General features: G+C 39.4%; 1 protein-coding gene across 1 annotated transcript in view; it reads right to left on the reverse strand.

The window, feature by feature from the left end:
- The window catches only part of LOC117435454 (metabotropic glutamate receptor 4-like), a 135,721-nt gene that overhangs the window by 17,883 nt on the left and 100,709 nt on the right, over positions 1-17,129 (reverse strand). Inside the window, exon 7 of the mRNA XM_059004965.1 lies at positions 7,510-7,710. Within this exon, the coding sequence (XP_058860948.1) occupies positions 7,510-7,710 (201 nt within the window). The remainder of the gene's footprint in view (positions 1-7,509; positions 7,711-17,129) is intronic.

Below are 17,129 nucleotides of genomic sequence, written 5' to 3' on the forward strand. Positions count from 1 at the left end.
GTCTATGACGTCAAACGCTAGAAGATGATTCATCATGGTCAGGGAAAGTTCAAACCCTATGGGGGAGGGGGTCTAAGAGAAACCCATGAAGATAACAGCACAAAACAAGTGAATGTGCTTATCAGTCACTGTGTGTGGTTCTCGCTTTTATAGTAGTCGTGTGTGATTCACTTTTCACTTCGAGAATACAATAATAGTAGGAATGGCTGCAGGCTTTATATGTAATTATGCTGTTAGGTGAAGGATTCTCTCGCCTCATCCCTATCGCCGGGACCTGTGCAGTAAACTGTATTAATGGAACTTGAGCTAGCCTAGTGATCTACAAAACAGGAGACGGTGGGAGGGGGATTTAAGGACAGCAGGATTTATCTACGCTGCTTCTTTTATCAAAGAGACCCTTTTTTCTTTTTAAATGTCCGTTTACTTATACAACAGAATGCTAATGAAGAGGGCTAAGGATCTAACAGACATGAATTTATTAAATGTGACACTGGTTTGACCCATCCGTTTGTTCTTTTTGTACCGCTGTTGAGTTACAAATATGTATTCTGCATTAAAAGAGTAGCATGCCTAACCTCTCACTGGGTCTGGTGCACAAATGCTCACACTATTCAATCATTTCAAACGTGTATGTACGTGTGTACGTGAAAGCTACATGATTCAGCTCGTTTGCAAAGCATTTCCTCAGTATTCCCTGATAATGTCACATCCTGATCGCCCTACTCCTGCATGATTTCTTGTTGGACCCATTATTACTGTCCCTTTATCTGAAAGCAATGCCATGCTTTCACACACAGTCCATCCCCAGTAATCTAAAATAAGTGAGCGTGCCAAGTTCATAGAAGGAACATCACGAATAATGTCTTCTCGATCATGAAGGAGGTTTAATTATCTTCTCAGCTTGTGTCACTTCACTTTGAGTCATCCCAGCTACAGCCAAAGAACGCCCTTCTTCAAACATATTCTCATGAATTTGCCTGACAGTGGGTCACTTTAAGTTCACTGTATTTTTTTACACAGCAATCTGGGGTGACACATGTTATATTCTGAGTCCAAAACCATGAATTTAACCATCTAAACAATTGCAGATTTTACAAGCACCAGAGATTAAACCTACATCGATTCTGCTGGTGTTGTCTCACCCTCAAAGGTGTTTTATTAACACCCTTACCATTACATACAATTGATGTACACTAGGAAGAGGTCTACAAGCTGTATTACACTTCTAAAATTTCAAAGCAAATTAGGGAATTTTGACTACAAGTGATGGCCAAAAATGTAATATTTTACTACGGAAGTTATTTCATGGCGCTCACATTAAAAAGATTAGATACAAAGTGGGAAAGATTTATTTAAAATGAGCAAAATCGTACGAGTGTAAGTGTCATTATCTCTTACCCTAATCTATAAGTGGTAATAACATAATTAATAATGTGTTTATACCGTAGATTATATATAACTGTAACGACAGTCCTTTGTGGTAACACTTTACATTAAATGTCTCTAATTACTGTGTATTTACACATGTGCCAGAGGATGTAAGAAACATTCTTACTAATGTATTTCCTACATCCACAAAAGACGCAGTGCTGCGGGATGATGAACAGGTTATCAGTTACTTGTGTACCAGCTGAACTCAGAAAGAAGACATGTTTAAGAGATGCTTTGAGACCACAGGCGTGCGTTACTCTTTTTAAAGATTTATTAGGGCACGCAACTACAAGCCTTAGTAGTCACCAATGAAGATATTCATTTTTGCGAGCAAAATGAAGAACAGACGTCTCACCCAGCCTGTAATGTTGGTTTAGCTGGAGTGCCGTTGTGCTTGTGGATAGTTTTCTCATCAAAACATTTAGATGAGGAATGTATCTATTTAAGGATAACAGGATATTTATTGAGCCAGGGGTCTGAGTAAGGTCAAATGGGCAATGAATGTCTCTGTCATTTTAATTTGTTGGAGAGTAATTTAGATATTTAGATGAAGCTGGTTCTTTTTGTTTTAAACAAAGAGACAAGTATAGCAGATAGCCCTGGATTTCAAGTTTAACAAAATGCATGTAATACTCAAAGTGCTTCCAGCAAGATGAGACTGTGAATAATATTAATACAAAAATAGCAGTTTTAGACTAAGAGCTCAAATTAGTTCAGGAAACCCATGACAACCAATTTCATGGAAATTAAACGTGCCTCTTGAAATTTCCAACCGCACGTGGCGTTCTAAAAAACTTTGAAGCAGTTACAACGGACACGCGATCTGAGTGTATAAAGGGTTTGGTTTCTTAACTGTTGATTGGGTCACTCCAATTCATGTACTTATTAGATACTGTAAAGAAATCCAGGCGTTTAAATGTTAACAAAACACCAAAACACATGTATTTTGTTTTAAAAAAAAAAACTCCACGGGGTACAAAGGCATAAAATTTATGTCAATTAAATGTATGTATGTTTATATATATATATATATATATATATATATATATATATATATATATATATATACATTTAATTGGCATAAATTTTATGCCTTCGTATATATATATATATATATATATATATATATATATATATATATAAATTACAAAAATAATAATAATACAAATGCTGGTTTGAGAAAGCTGGCTGTCAAAAAGCAGATGTGAGAAGACATGTATTAGGTTAAGAAGTCATCTGAGCCATCCAATCCGTCCCTCAGCTTCAACTGGAAGGGAGAGAGGTGCCCAAGCATCACATCATTGTCTATGTGCAGGGGTTCAGTGAAAGCAATGCAATATGTGGCACACATATGCCTGCTATAAGATTTCCACTCTCAGCTTCTCGGGAATGGTCACCTTCCAAAATAACAGTGGCACCACAGCCTGCTGTCACATAGGGTAGCAGATATACCCTATGTGATACCCTGGGTGCGTTCACGACACGCAGACTTTCGTCATTCAGCGCAGAATCTGCACAGCAAGTAACCAATGAATTTTCAGAATCTTTGCAGAATCTGCGCAGACTTAACAAAGTCTGCCTCTCATGAACGCACCCACTGTGTGCGGTTTTGGTCACCTGACTACAAAAAAGACATCATTGCACTTGAGAAGGTACAGAGAAGGGCAAGGAGGCTGGTCCCAGGATTGAATGACACGAGCTACTGTTATGAAAGGTTAAAAGAATGAAATCTCTTCATCTTAGAAAAAAGAAGAGAAACAGGGGGCTTGATTGAAGTCTTTAAAATCATAAATGGTCTAGTTTAGATTCTGTGCTTTTAAATTAGTTTTAAATTAGTTCTCCCGAGAAGGGGCGAATGGCCTTTTCTCGTTCCCAAACATTTGTTCTTATGTCCTGTAAATACAAGTTGCACACAGCAGTGTTCCGTGGCTTCCTGTTGCTTGTAATGAGGGTTTGGACACCTTGTGGTGCATAATGGATACAGTACACTAACAAAAAGAAATGTGTGCTAAAAAACACCTGTATTTGCGATTGTTAATGTCTATGAGGTTGTTATGGGATTCGATGTTGTTGCTATCCCAACCCAATCAGAGCAGAGTAACATACTCCAGCACCTTTGTTGGGCACCTGGTTTTATTCGTTCAGACAAGAAAATACTGAAGACTTTCAGAACAAATTAGAGTGATGGGAAGAGAGAGAGAGAGAGAGGGAGAGCGAGAGAGAGCGAGAGTAAGAGAGTGTGTGGGTGTAACCGTGCACATGTGTTTGTGGGGTGGGGGGGCTGTTTAATTGTGTGTATGTGTGGGTGGTTAATTCGTTTTTTATTTAAAATAATCTGACCATTAAAACCTACAACCTAATGCGGTAACTTGTGTAGTTCATCGTATTGTAGATTGTCTTCCTCTTTGAGATATATTCACTTGGCTGGGTTTTTTTGGTTAAAGAAAGAATTATTTATTTTTGGATTTAAATATAGTTTTTTATGGTCCTTGTTAAACAAGTGGATCCTTATGCACTGATCGTATCTGTCACAAGTTACATTTTCATGAATCTTTACCAAACTTTTATTATAGATTATCATAGATTCCTAGCCAGCTTACATTTTGGAAAATCTAATACTCTATTTATTTCTTCATTTATTTTTTACCTATCAATATAGTCTGAGATTCACCATGTGTGTGTGTGCACCTGTTTCTACTACTCTAGGTTAGCAGCAGTAAGTTTCCCAAGCTAGCTGCACCCTACCATTAATTCTTTTCCCTGACATTTCTGTGCAGAAGATAATTGTTTGAAGCTCTGCAAAATCATCCAATTTTTTTTTTTTTTTTTTTTTAAGCAAATCAGCACTTTTAATAATTAGCATGGATGCGTTTCCAGAATAAGCCTTGATAATTTGATTGGCTTTGTGGAAACACTAATAGCAGCAGCATGTTAAATTATGTTGAGTGGCACTTGTCAGAGCTGATAATTTGATTGGCACAGGTCAAGGCTGGTACATTAATCGCTGTGTCAGAATTCTGGATGTTCAATTAAAATCCTGTTGCTTTCTTCTTTGTAGCGCCGTTGTCTCAGAGGGTCACCGATGTGTTATAATGAATATTTTTTTTTCCTCATCTCACTTGTTTTCATACCATTATCAGTTGACAAAGTGTTGCCTTTCTGGGGAGAAAATGACAGAAGTAAGACAATGCACAGTAAGGCAGCATATTCTGAAGGACAAACCATAGCAGTAGGGCAGAGTATCCTGTAGTATAAATAATACAGAGCTGGCGGGGATGGAGGGGGCGTGGTATAGGAGTTAATCTGAACGACGAGGGAGTATTTCAGAATTCTAATATCTTTAGAAATAGAACAACAAATCTCAAGTTAATGAATTGTTTTTTGCAGTCGACCACAGTGAAGTGTGTAGTAAAGCATGCATTTGAAAGCCTGCTGCTAACTGTACTAATTCCATAGAGGTCTGCTGAAACCGACAGTACATTTCACGTGTGCATATGCTCTATAATAAGGATGTGTGCCTGTATGGACCAGAGGTAAAACTAAAAAAAAACTGAAATAAACCCTGAACCCCAACAGGATACATCTTTAAACATGTTCCTACTTATATAGACCTATTAATGATAGTGCTGCAAAGACTCATATGTATTTTGGAGAACTAAATATACTTTTTGATTATGTCCCGACCTACCACAGGACGGCTAAGTTTGTTAATCTTTATCTTTTTACCCGTTTCGCTGTCACTCCACTCCTGTCTTTCTCCTTCTTACTCCCCACCTAGAGCTGCTTTTTATACCAACCCCTAATTGCTTAACCGTCCATTAATTACTGTCTTTCCTTACCTTGATACCTTGTTACCTTGTTACCTTGCCTCAGGTGCCACCTTGCGCTTCCTGATTTGAGCAGACCGAGGACGCCTAGTGGTCAGTCTGCTGGTACTGCGGTCTTTTTAGTTTACCCCAGGAACAGAGCTTTGGATAAACTCAGGCTAACATATCTTCCTTCCGTCACTTTACCACAATATATACAGTATATATATATATATATATATATATATATATATATATATATATATATATATATATATATATATATATATATACTGTATATATATTGTGTGTGTGTATATATATATATATATATATATATATATATATATATATATATATATATATATATATATATATATATCTGTACATACTGGCTAGACAGGCTTTGCAAACGCTGCACTCCTCTCTGGTAACTTCCTGGGGGGAACCTCTTTAAAAACAAGACATTTCGTCTCAGGGGTTTATCTCCTGTGAAGGATTATCAATAAACTAATAACCTTCCACCCACCACACATCATCATCCCTGCATACAGACTTGCCAAAGAAGATTAACAGGGAACCTGTCATTTGGATGTTCTGTAGATAGATACAATGTACAGCAGTTTCCACCTCATTGGCTAAGCAGCCCTTCCAAGCAAGATAACCGCCCACCTTCCCCAGTCATTAGCACCTATTAGAAACCCTGGCGGCAGGGGCAGGGTAGAGAGATAAGAGTAGCTGTGGAGTAACCTTGTGTTCTCTGTATGCCTAATTACACCTATTGAGAAAATGCAAGCCCTTTATGTCTATCTGAATAATTTCAAGCTAGGTATAATTACTGGAATTAGCATTGGAACATGGAACCCAGCATGGACTGTAAGTAATACAAAGAAAAATTAACTAAATGGGCATCCTTGTCAGTCAAAGATCATGAAGTATTTTCTTAGAGTGCATGTGCTGCTGGGGAATTGGAAAAGTTAGCCGCAGGAAGAAAGAAAGAAAAAAGTTGTCAGCCGCCACAGCAACTTGGATTCTGACCTCAACCTGAAGTGAAATTGGATTGGTGACCTCCAAGGAAATCTGGTGCTGCCGTGAATTCAGTGGTGCTGTTAAAGGATGAGTAGGGGTGTTCTGGGTTAGAACTCAACCAATGACCCAAGACACAATCATGATGAGTTGCCGTTGCAGAACCTATATGGTACTACAGTACTATGCAGTTATGGGAGCAAGTTGGCGGCAGACAAATACCTAAGCAAAGTAGACAAATGTTTGTAAGGCTTTATATGAAGTGTCTCTAGTTACTGTGTATTTACATAGTGATTGCATAGTGAATACATGTTTACTTATAGATAATTACAATGTTATTATGCATAGTTGCAACGTACTTAATGTGTAAATCTTTTTGCATGACATATGTAAGTACACAATTGTATCAGAAAAGGGTTAGGAGTAGGGTTAGGGTAATACTGTATCATGCAAACAGATTTACACATTAAGTGCATTGTAACTATGCACAGTAACATTGTCGTTCCAGAAAGACAATGGTAATTGACAGTTTAAAGACCTATATGTTTCATACTACCAACGATACGCTCTTTCAAGCTGGAAACGTTGAAGAAATCTGCCTTTAGTAACAGATTGCCGTTTTGCACTAATCTTGCTGACAGCAAGGTTCAGAGAAAAACATGAGCAAAGACAAGACTTACCCTCAGTATATTCACAACTAAAAACAATTGCTTTGTACTTTTGAATGTATTTAAAAATCTGTTATCAGAAATGCGTCTCAAAAATAGCTTCACTTTCGCTGTGCTGGCAGTTTGTTTGGAAATAAATTTCAAAAGCGGAGGCATCACATTCTCTCTTTCATCTTGCTCACAACGGGTGAAGTTTTGTAGCATTAAAGTTTAAAAGTCCCTTTCTCATCAGTACCAAGGAGAAGCACAGATCTGTCAACCTTTCTCTCTCTGAGGGTAACAGATTATTGCTTAACAATAGGTGAGGTGGTGAAATGGGCCTGCCTGGGGCAAAGAAGGCTCTCACACAAGATTAAAATGATAAGCAGGCTGCCTTCATATTAAGGGTCAAGACCTCCCTGTGACTGCTGCTGAAATTGACAAAGAAACCCTCGGTATCTACTGTCACTTCTTTAAAATAGCAGCGTATTTGTAAGCCTTGCATTCTGGAACCATTTTGACACCTGCACTGTGGTTGAACTTTATTTTAAGTGGCGCTATCCCTGTAGGAAGATTAGAAAAAACCTTCAAGCGCTCACCTGTGATGTTGACATCTCGGATGAACTTGAGCAGCATGGTGCCGTTGATGGGGTTCATCTTGGGGCAGAGTCCCACTTTGCCCTGGCACAGCAGCGCGTGCATGTTGTGAAGGGCATGCGCCATGGCGTAGACCGCGTCGATCACGAACTGCACCTTGCCCTCCTGCTCGTACGATGAGTCCTTGCCAATCCGCTCGTGGTCTGCCAAGGGGTGAGAACATCCCAGGTCAGGAACAATTTAAAATGCATCTATATATACGTGCAGTAAGTTCAATAATCAATGTACAGTGTATATGTGACCATTGCATGACATTTGTACTACCCATTTTTAAACATATGGTAAGCTGTTTAACAATTACCAAATATGTTAAACATGGTTGACAACAGTTTCTATCTCAAACAAAGCATGGCATAAATACATTTCAGAACAGATGTAAGTACAGAGGAATATGAATATTGTGCATACTGGCTGTATTCTCTTACTTTCACCAGAGACACTGTAAACACCTGTATTTATTTATCTACACTGTAGATTCTATAACATTCATTTAAATGTAAACTGCTGTGACTTTATAGACATTAGGTTTATATATTAAGGAATGGGAGGGAGGGAGAGAGAGAGAGAGAGAGAGAGAGAGAGAGAGAGAGAGAGAGAGATTGAGTCAGAAGAAGAATAGACTAATAATATTTCTCATAACTAATGTAATTCATTATGACAGGTGTATATTAATCATGACCAAGGTTGTTCTAATGGTTTTAAAACAAGTTAATTACAAAGCAAGGTTTCAATTAACACCTCGCTCCAGCAATTAGGAGGTGTCTATCAGCCGACAGGCCCTTTGTAAGGCTGTGCGAATTTCAGGGACTATTTCCACTGAGTTCAGAGGTGCTTTTGACAAGATGAGCTACCTGAATACACTACAGTATCATGTATAACTTAAAAAGTATCATAAAAACTACAGTCTTATCGCTGTATAAACTTTACAAAGAATCTTCCTGATAGTAACTCTCTACTCTGTATTGTATTTTATATGTATACTAACATCTCCACTCTGTATGGAACCAATAATCCCCTCTCTACTACTGTAATGCAAATTAATATATAACCATTTCAATAGAAAACATGTTAACTAAAGCTTTTGAAGCATTTTCAGCCTCTCCTTGATTAACATTGAATGTATTGGAGCTCTCTTCCATCGTGCTTTGTGTGACTTCCTGTCGTTGACTCGCTCTATAGTCACACATAGTATTCTATTGAGCGCATGTCGCGTTTCTATATTATGTAGCCATTGTTTTGTTATGGCCGCCCTTTGTTGGTTTAAATGCTTAGGCACACAAAAATACTTTTTGTTTCTGTTTTTCCTTTTGTTATTTTTGCACCTGAACGCTTTTTATTGTGACATCATTCACCCTGCCAGCGTTCACTGGTGCGGGGGGCTGTCAGCGATATGATGGAACAGCAGCGCCAGAAAGGTTCCAATATGGCGGCGGCCTGCATTTCCATCTGACCCAGGAAGCTGACAAAAAAAATTGAAATACTGGCCTAACGCTTGACTTTTTAACAAAATTGGTGCAGCGAGACACATTTGTTATGTATACAGACCATTTAGAGAGCCTTGTTATTTTGAGTACAGCTCCCCTTTAAGAAAGCAGGTTTTAAATTATTATTATTATTTATTTCTTAGCTGACGCTGGTTGTTTTTTGTTTTTTGTTTTTTTTTACCCTACACATTTTTTCTTATACATTCAATGCATACAATTTAAATCATTGAGCTACTCGCAATTGAAATGTGACTTACTGTAAATTTCAAATCATGTTGAATTAAAAATCTTAGCTTCAACCCTTTGTCTTTAATTTCTGCAGGGGAAAGCATGTTTTCCGTAAATCAAAATTGACACATTGTGCAGCATTCCTCCCCCATACATATTTAAACGTATTTTTGACATCTCTCTCAACAGACGAAGATTAATAATATCCAGCCACCAAGATTGGCCTATCATAGTATATCTGACAGAAATGATGAATGTATTACACTGGGCAAATTCTCCAGTAGGGCTGTCCCAACTATTTGGATGTCCGTCTTCCCTCGAAGGGGTTTTGGAATTCTTAATTAAAGACAAATGTAAAAAACTGTTACTTGGACATTCACAAAGACACAGGCCAAGACAAAGGGAAAAGCAGGGCACTGAAATTAAAAAGACTATTGCTAACAGAATAACTTCATACATCTTACCGGTCTTGCACATGCATTGTCTATGAGGGTTTGGGCAGTTTTTAAAGCAATGCCAAGCATGCATTTTAAAAAACACAGTCTTAAAGAAAGTTCTCAGCTTGCTTGCCTTGCCTCTCTGTTTGTTACTGCTTCACCATTACTTTGTCGTTTTACCTCATCAGTGTTTTCAGAGGTCAAAGCAAGTTGCTGGCTGAAAAGAGTGTCAGTCAATAGAAGAAGCAGCTGGTTGAGTAACGAACGGAAAGAAGATGTTGAAATGAGCAATGAAGCACGAGACTAACTGAAAGCAACTCTTTAACCTAGGGTATTACCAGATATCATGATTTAAAATGAACGCGTTTGCTATAACGGGTTTCCTTCAAAACTGCACTTTTCAGACAAATATAGCGATGGAAGTGCACTACAGCCAAGACTGATGGAATTATTGTATTCGTTAGTGGACTTTTCACATTCCAAGTCACATTTGCAAATGTGAAAAGGTCCCTCTGGTTGGATAATGGATTTGATTGTAAGTGAAATTCCATCGACAACCCAGGAGGGTTTGAAGGAACGACGACAACAAAATACACAATCTCGCGCAACCACACTCCATCGCCTTTGCAATGATATTAATCCTTATTAATCTCGCTTGGATTTCCGAGAGGCATCGGTAAGGTGTTCTCTTCAAAACTCTGATCATCTCCACATCAACAGCTTCATTCAGTCCGAATTATCCTTCCTTAATAGAATCAATGGCTTGTGTGTTGAGGGTTACGTCACTAGTGGATCCTGGGCCGGGTGGTTTGATGAGATAAAGAGGACATCTGGAGGGGGGGGGGGGGGGGGGGGGGGGGGGTCAACTGACACATGGCACCCAGAGGGACACACATGACATCTCAACCTGTCACCTCTTGAGAAAGGACGTGACCAGTTTTAATAAATGACACGACAAAGTTATACAGATTTGTGTCTATATAGAGGTTCAGGTTTACAATAAAAATTCTGATATATTATACGTTTTTTCTCTCTCTCTCTCTCTCTCTCAATTGCAGTTTTTATGGTAGTGTTTTTTTGCAGAGCTAAGGACAGCAGAACAGCAAGGTACATTAACTGCAGTTGTTTTCTATATGAACCTTGATGAGCACTAGTATAGGGCTACAGGTTAATTTGCTAGGATCGCAAGAAGAAATCTAATCTCACTGGCGTGGAGTCCATACAAGACAATTAAAATGGACTAACCTTCACCCTCACCTTAAATCAGAGCTGATAGAGTCATATTTATTTAGCCATATTTCCACCTGGGAACACCTTAAGCTGATGGGACCATTTTAGCATGTGATATTCTCAGCAGACATGTGCATCGGTGTGTATATGTGCATGTGTGTGTGTAATTATACCCGTGCATCTCAAGTAGCATTTACTGTATTAAATAACCATGTTTGTTAATTTCCCCGTCACCCTGTCTGTTGTTGCAGCAGCTATTAGTTGTCTTTAGGGTTTGTACAATGTGTGCGCAGTTTGGTAGTTTCTGAGAATTGCAAGGTAATTACACAGCATGTTCAAGTGCTGCAGGACTGAATAGTAAAAATGAAAAACCTTGTGTCGTATAGCGAGGGTCCGCAGCCTCAACAGACCCCCCCTCCCCCCCTCCCCACCACTGCCTGCCCTTCTCTTTATGAGCCACTCTGTCTGCGGATTTAATGGCTGAATTTAAAGGCAAAATAAATTCGTCCTGATTTTTACAGGGAAAGAGAAGCAGGTCTGAAATCAGCTCTGGAAGAATACAGAATTGCTCAATCTAGCAGCATGGTGCTGTCTTAGCTTTACTGCTGAAAGGGTCCCGGTACTCAGCTCTCCGTTTTCAATTTGCTGGCTCTTATGATCCCAGTGGTGACTGCTCTGTTAAATTTACATTTTAGTACCTAATTCACAGCATTGAATTTGCAGGCTGTAACACTGTTTAGTGTTTGCTCAGATCCCCTAGTTTTAAGCGGTGTATATATATATATATATATTCTTAAACCTCAGTGAATAAAGTATTAACATCACTGGGTATTAAAAGCACATCATAAAAATTTACATATTCATATTCCCTGACATTCCATTGTCTTGTTCCTTAGAAAGATCTCCCCTACTAAATATTTTAACTACTGTTTTTTTTTTCTATTTACCACAGCTGGAAAGGCCCAGTTCGAACATTGCATCACAGACTGCTAACCCACTTACTACAACCTCCATTTCCGCTGTCAAGTCAGTCACCTCTGTTTACCTGCTGAACGTAAGCAATTAATTTTCCCAGGCTGCTGAGCCCTGGAGACCAGCTTGGGTAGTCTCAGTCTGTGGGGTCGCTGAAGCACAATGAGCTATCCTCATCCAATCCTCCTCCCTAACACAGCACAAATGCCAATGCAGAACTCCCTTTGGGGCCTCAGCCCAGGCAATATGATTCAAACCACCCACACATGACTCACCCTGTACTCCCCACAGGCAAGTCACTGAGGACCAAAAGCTATACCATCCTCACTATGCTGGAGCCTCACAGTACCCCTGGTCCGACTGTTATACAAAACTGGTATACATTGCAGTGCTGCTTAATGTTGCTCCAGAGAGACAACAGCTCATCTCCTCCCTCAGTCTAATTCATTACAGCTGTCAGACAGGTATGTTCTCTGTTTAATAAAGCTTGTCCTGGATGAAAGGAATTGCAGATAAAATAGAATCTGCTTTGCCCATTCTCCTATGTAATCCAGGACAGCTTTGAAGCACAGACGTGTAAATAGGCATCTCGTTTCTCTTGCAGATAAAGCTAAGCTCAGGCAGGTCTTAATGATGGAGAAGTTATAACTGTGCGGTACTGGAGTGTGAAGCGAGTCTGCCCCACTTTCTTCTAGGTGGCATACATGTCTCACCTGGTGTGTTACCTGCACAATAAAATACTACATGTGCAGGGATGGAAATAAGCACTGCGTTATATGCTGCAAACAAGTTGTCTGATCTATGGCTAAAATAGAGCACAGCAACTAACAGCGATCTCAATCTATCACCTTTCATAAGGTCTTTATTCTGTAAAATATTATATGATGACGAATCCAAGCACAGTACGTTCATGGTACTGTAGTAGGTTGATTTTCTATATAGGTAGGTTCAGGAATGGAAATAAGACTCCTATTGCATAGCAGTTTCACCCATTCCAGATTTTAGTACAAGCTTGATTAGCCATATAGGTAACAGGCTCAGGTGTGTCCTAATAAGCTCACAGCAAAACCAGGAATGGCTCAAACCGCTATTTCATAAGCAATGTATATTTGTTTATCAGCCGTGCATTCTGTTTTTACATTTCAGTTACTTGTAGCAACTGAAACCGTTTGCAAGCAAAGATAAAACTCATGTGGAGTTGTTTTATTCTTGCATGGATTTATCTGTAAATCAGTCACAGGTAATTGGTAAAAGGATTTCAGTGATGTTCTCTTCTTCTAGGGCTCCCTGGAGAGATGTTTACAGACTGAGCAGAGGAATTCCTCCCAGGAGAAGGACTACGAAGAAAAACAAACCAAGAAATACACCCCCCTGTAGAAATCAGATATGCTGTACAGTAGCATCTCAAAAAACTTGCTTTATATTCTATAGGAACATAAATTTAAAAAAATCCTCAAAGTCAGTGCCTCTTAACACGCTGTTGCTGCAGTCTACAGGTATGCTTACAAAAACACATACTAACATAGGATGCCTGTTCCATTGATTCTTATAGGAGCTGGTTTAAATACAGACCCTGTGTTCAGTGTGTGTGTAGTTGGGGAGCAGGCAGTTTAAATACTGACCCTGTGTTCAGTTTGTGTGTAGCTGCTTCTAGAGCTGATGTTCCCTGTGCATTTCTGCGTTCTGCATTCTCTCCTGAATGAAATTAGACGGCTGGGGCCCTCCCCCAATAAATCAAACACTATCCCCTATTGGCTTCTCTCTCTTAATCAATATCAATTAAGAGTCTCATTCATTCACCAATAAACTAGATGCCTCTGTCTCTCTCCTTCCTCGCACTCCCTCCATGGGCAGGGTTCTGTCCGCCTCTCTCTCTCTCTCTCTCTCAAGCCTCCCAGTCAGAGAGATCAATAGGTCTGGCATGGGTCAGATAAGGGGTTGAAACCTCCCCATGTTGTTACCATGAGGGTGTTAGAACATATATACACCAATGCAGGTTTAAATATCTGACTTTATGTTTCTATTTGGTGCTGTCCAAAGTGCTCGGTAATGGAATGTGTTATTCCAGGTAAAACAAAAAGAGAGCGAGAGAGAGGGAGTCAGAACCAGTTTGAACACTATGATCTTTCACACGATTGAACTATAAAACATACAACTACAAATATTGAAACTTTATAACAGTATGAATAGTATTTGCTGCCATTGTGTGCGCAAACCCTGGTGTTCATGTGAATGGAGACTCCCTGGACCTTGAATAAAACTGTGGTTCTGTTTTGCATCCTACTTTTACAGCTTTCATTACCGTGAAAATTGAAAAATTACCTCTGTGCCAAGTGAAATTATCAAACCGTTCTCTGAGCAGCAAGACTTGTGACGACGTCTCGGCTGCCCTCATAAAGCCGTCTGCTCCACCAGAACAGACTGTGACAGCCCGGAATTGCCCATTACTACCCATGCATAAATTATCAGCTGGCAATTTTACAACACCGTTAGCAGACGGAATTTACCATTATTATTTCGTCCAGTGTCCATCAGAATGAGCGATGACATTTTGATATTTCATTCCATTCATTTATTTCCTTTTTTTTTTACAAGAATCATGCTTCAGTAGTTTCCTGGAATTAATCCCACTGTCTGTCTCCACGTTTTCTCCGGGTTTGTCCATTAACAGTCAGGAAGGGACAGAGAAACTCAGTTGTTTTATGTTCATAAGGCTTGGGAATAGAATATCTACACTTTTTTTGCAGTCAGCAGCCTTTCTGTTTTGTTACTAATTATTTTGCAGTTACTGTTGTTGAAGTGCTTGAATGTGTATTGTGGTAATAGCCAAGATGTAACACATGTTAAAAAGGATACAGGACCTGTGGTGATGTTATGCTGATGAGAGGTAAGAAAATATGTGACCTGTGTAAAGAAAAAACAGCCCAAGTAAGAGCAAGTGATTCTACTGTTCTCCTTTTTTTTTTAACTAACTTGAAATGTGTTAAAAACATTATGATCAAGGTTGTGCCTGTTAGGCAGGTTCTGTGGTCATGAGGATGGGAGAAAGATCTTAAATGACAGCCTGGGAGATGATGATGATGAGGAGGAGGAGGAGGAGGAGGAGGAGGAGGAGGATGATGAGGATGATGATGATGAGGAGGAGGAGGAGGAGGAGGAGGAGGAGGAGGAGGATGAGGAGAGGATGGTGATGAGGAGGATGAGGATGAGGAGAGGATGGTGATGAGGATGATGATGATGATGAGGAGGAGGAGGAGGAGGAGGATGATGATGAGGAGAGGATGATGATGAGGATGATGATGATGAGGATGATGAGGATGATGAGGATGATGATGATGAGGAGGAGGAGGAGGAGGAGGATGAAGATGATGAGGAGGAGGAGGAGGAGGAGGATGATGATGAGGAGGAGGAGGAGGATGAGGATGAGGAGAGGATGGTGATGAGGATGATGATGATGATGAAAGCAGATCCATTGTGAGGTGTGCTATTTAATTAACAGGAATAATGTCAATCACTAGTTGTTTTAGGAGACATGTGTGTGGCCCAGTGGTCCTTGCATTCCATCGCACCAACATTCCTTTTTCAAATTCTGAGAAAGTTTAGCTTCTACCTAAGCTATCAACTGACAGCTGGTATAGGCCTTCAATAATTCACAACGGATTGCGTGGGGTTTATTTTAATGATCTGTTGGATTGTCCTTTAACTCTGTCTTAATCCTACTGAGGATATTGATTGAATGCCCTATTGTATTACCACATACAATAAAAATGTCGTCAAATGTGTACCGCTGCATACATGCTGTATACATTTGAAGTCACCGGTATTAAGATCATTAAATGCTTTATCAGGGGTGCACACATCTCATCCCAGACGTCCTAATCTTCCAGGTTTTGCAGACAGCATTCAATAATAATGTATTAAGACCTGGAAGGGGGTTCGATTGGTTCAATATTTTAGGGTGCAGGTGGAATAAAAGCCTGTGGGGCTCTGGACCATGAGGAACATAATTGTGCACCCTTAGTTCAGATCATTAAAATAGCCTCCATTGTGTGGTTCTGCATTTTGCATTGAATTGCTTCACAATGCACCTACAATACTTTATAAAACAGTGCTGGCATCCAGTATTTGACCTGTTCTACTTGTATTTCAACACACTTAGTTCATTTTGTTAGGTAACAAAAATATTCCCGAAAGTCAAGCTGATGAAGGAGATGGGAGTTTAATCCATTGTTTAATATTGCTCCTAGAGAATACATTTTTAATCACCAAGTCTCTGGGTTAATATTCTATTCTTTTAAAAAGTGCCCAGCCCTGCAGTTTCTATTTGCAGAGGCACTATGAACAGCTGCAATTTGCCTCTAGAGTAAACCTAGTGACGACTAATGGAGAAACAGTTTATTCCTTTCAACAGCAAAGCAAACACAGTTCACCATTAGCACCATTCATAGGAATCTGAGCGAGCATCAGCCATGTTAACACACTGGGGCCCAGTACTTGCTTTTCCAAATTGATTTTCCTCATGCTGATTCAGCATACAGCTGTTAAAATCTCTTTATTAAATTACCATATTTTTCACTTTCATTTTGAAAAACCAAAGTGTCTGATGGCATATAGGCATAAACCTGAACAGATTGTGAATATCTGATACAACACGATACTACAGTATGCACGCCAGCAACATAGGACCATTGCAAGCTTGTATGCATCAGTGCCAATCCATTACTGGGGCTGGCACATAAAACCACTGTCCGGTACCATTGCTAATATTGACATCTGATTTGTCTGCCAATGGATAGGGAACTAGACTCTGATCCATAGGTTACTAGGATTGAATTCTGCTCTTTTAAAGAACAAAAAGCATCTTAATTTAAAAAGTTTGCACATTCTACATAGTACTGACAGCCTTTGTTCGCTAATTGCATCAGTTGAGAATTGCAAATCTATTTATAGAGTTTTGCTTCAAGAAGTATGAATGTTATACGCTGAGCACTTCAAAGACCCTGGTATGCTGCATACTGGACCCTGTGATCTTAGCTCTGACCTGCGCCATGTGTTCTATACTGAACCAGCTTTCTGTTCACCAAAGACTACCTGCTGGGGAATATAATGATCATGAGTGATGGAATATTTAAGGCTTAATTATTAAAACAGGGTTTTATGGAAGTGTCTTTGTAATTAACATCTGATTACTTTGTTAGGTCCAAGTGCCAG

Source organism: Acipenser ruthenus, chromosome 30, assembly GCF_902713425.1.
Source record: "Acipenser ruthenus chromosome 30, fAciRut3.2 maternal haplotype, whole genome shotgun sequence".
NCBI classification, from domain to species: domain Eukaryota; kingdom Metazoa; phylum Chordata; class Actinopteri; order Acipenseriformes; family Acipenseridae; genus Acipenser; species Acipenser ruthenus.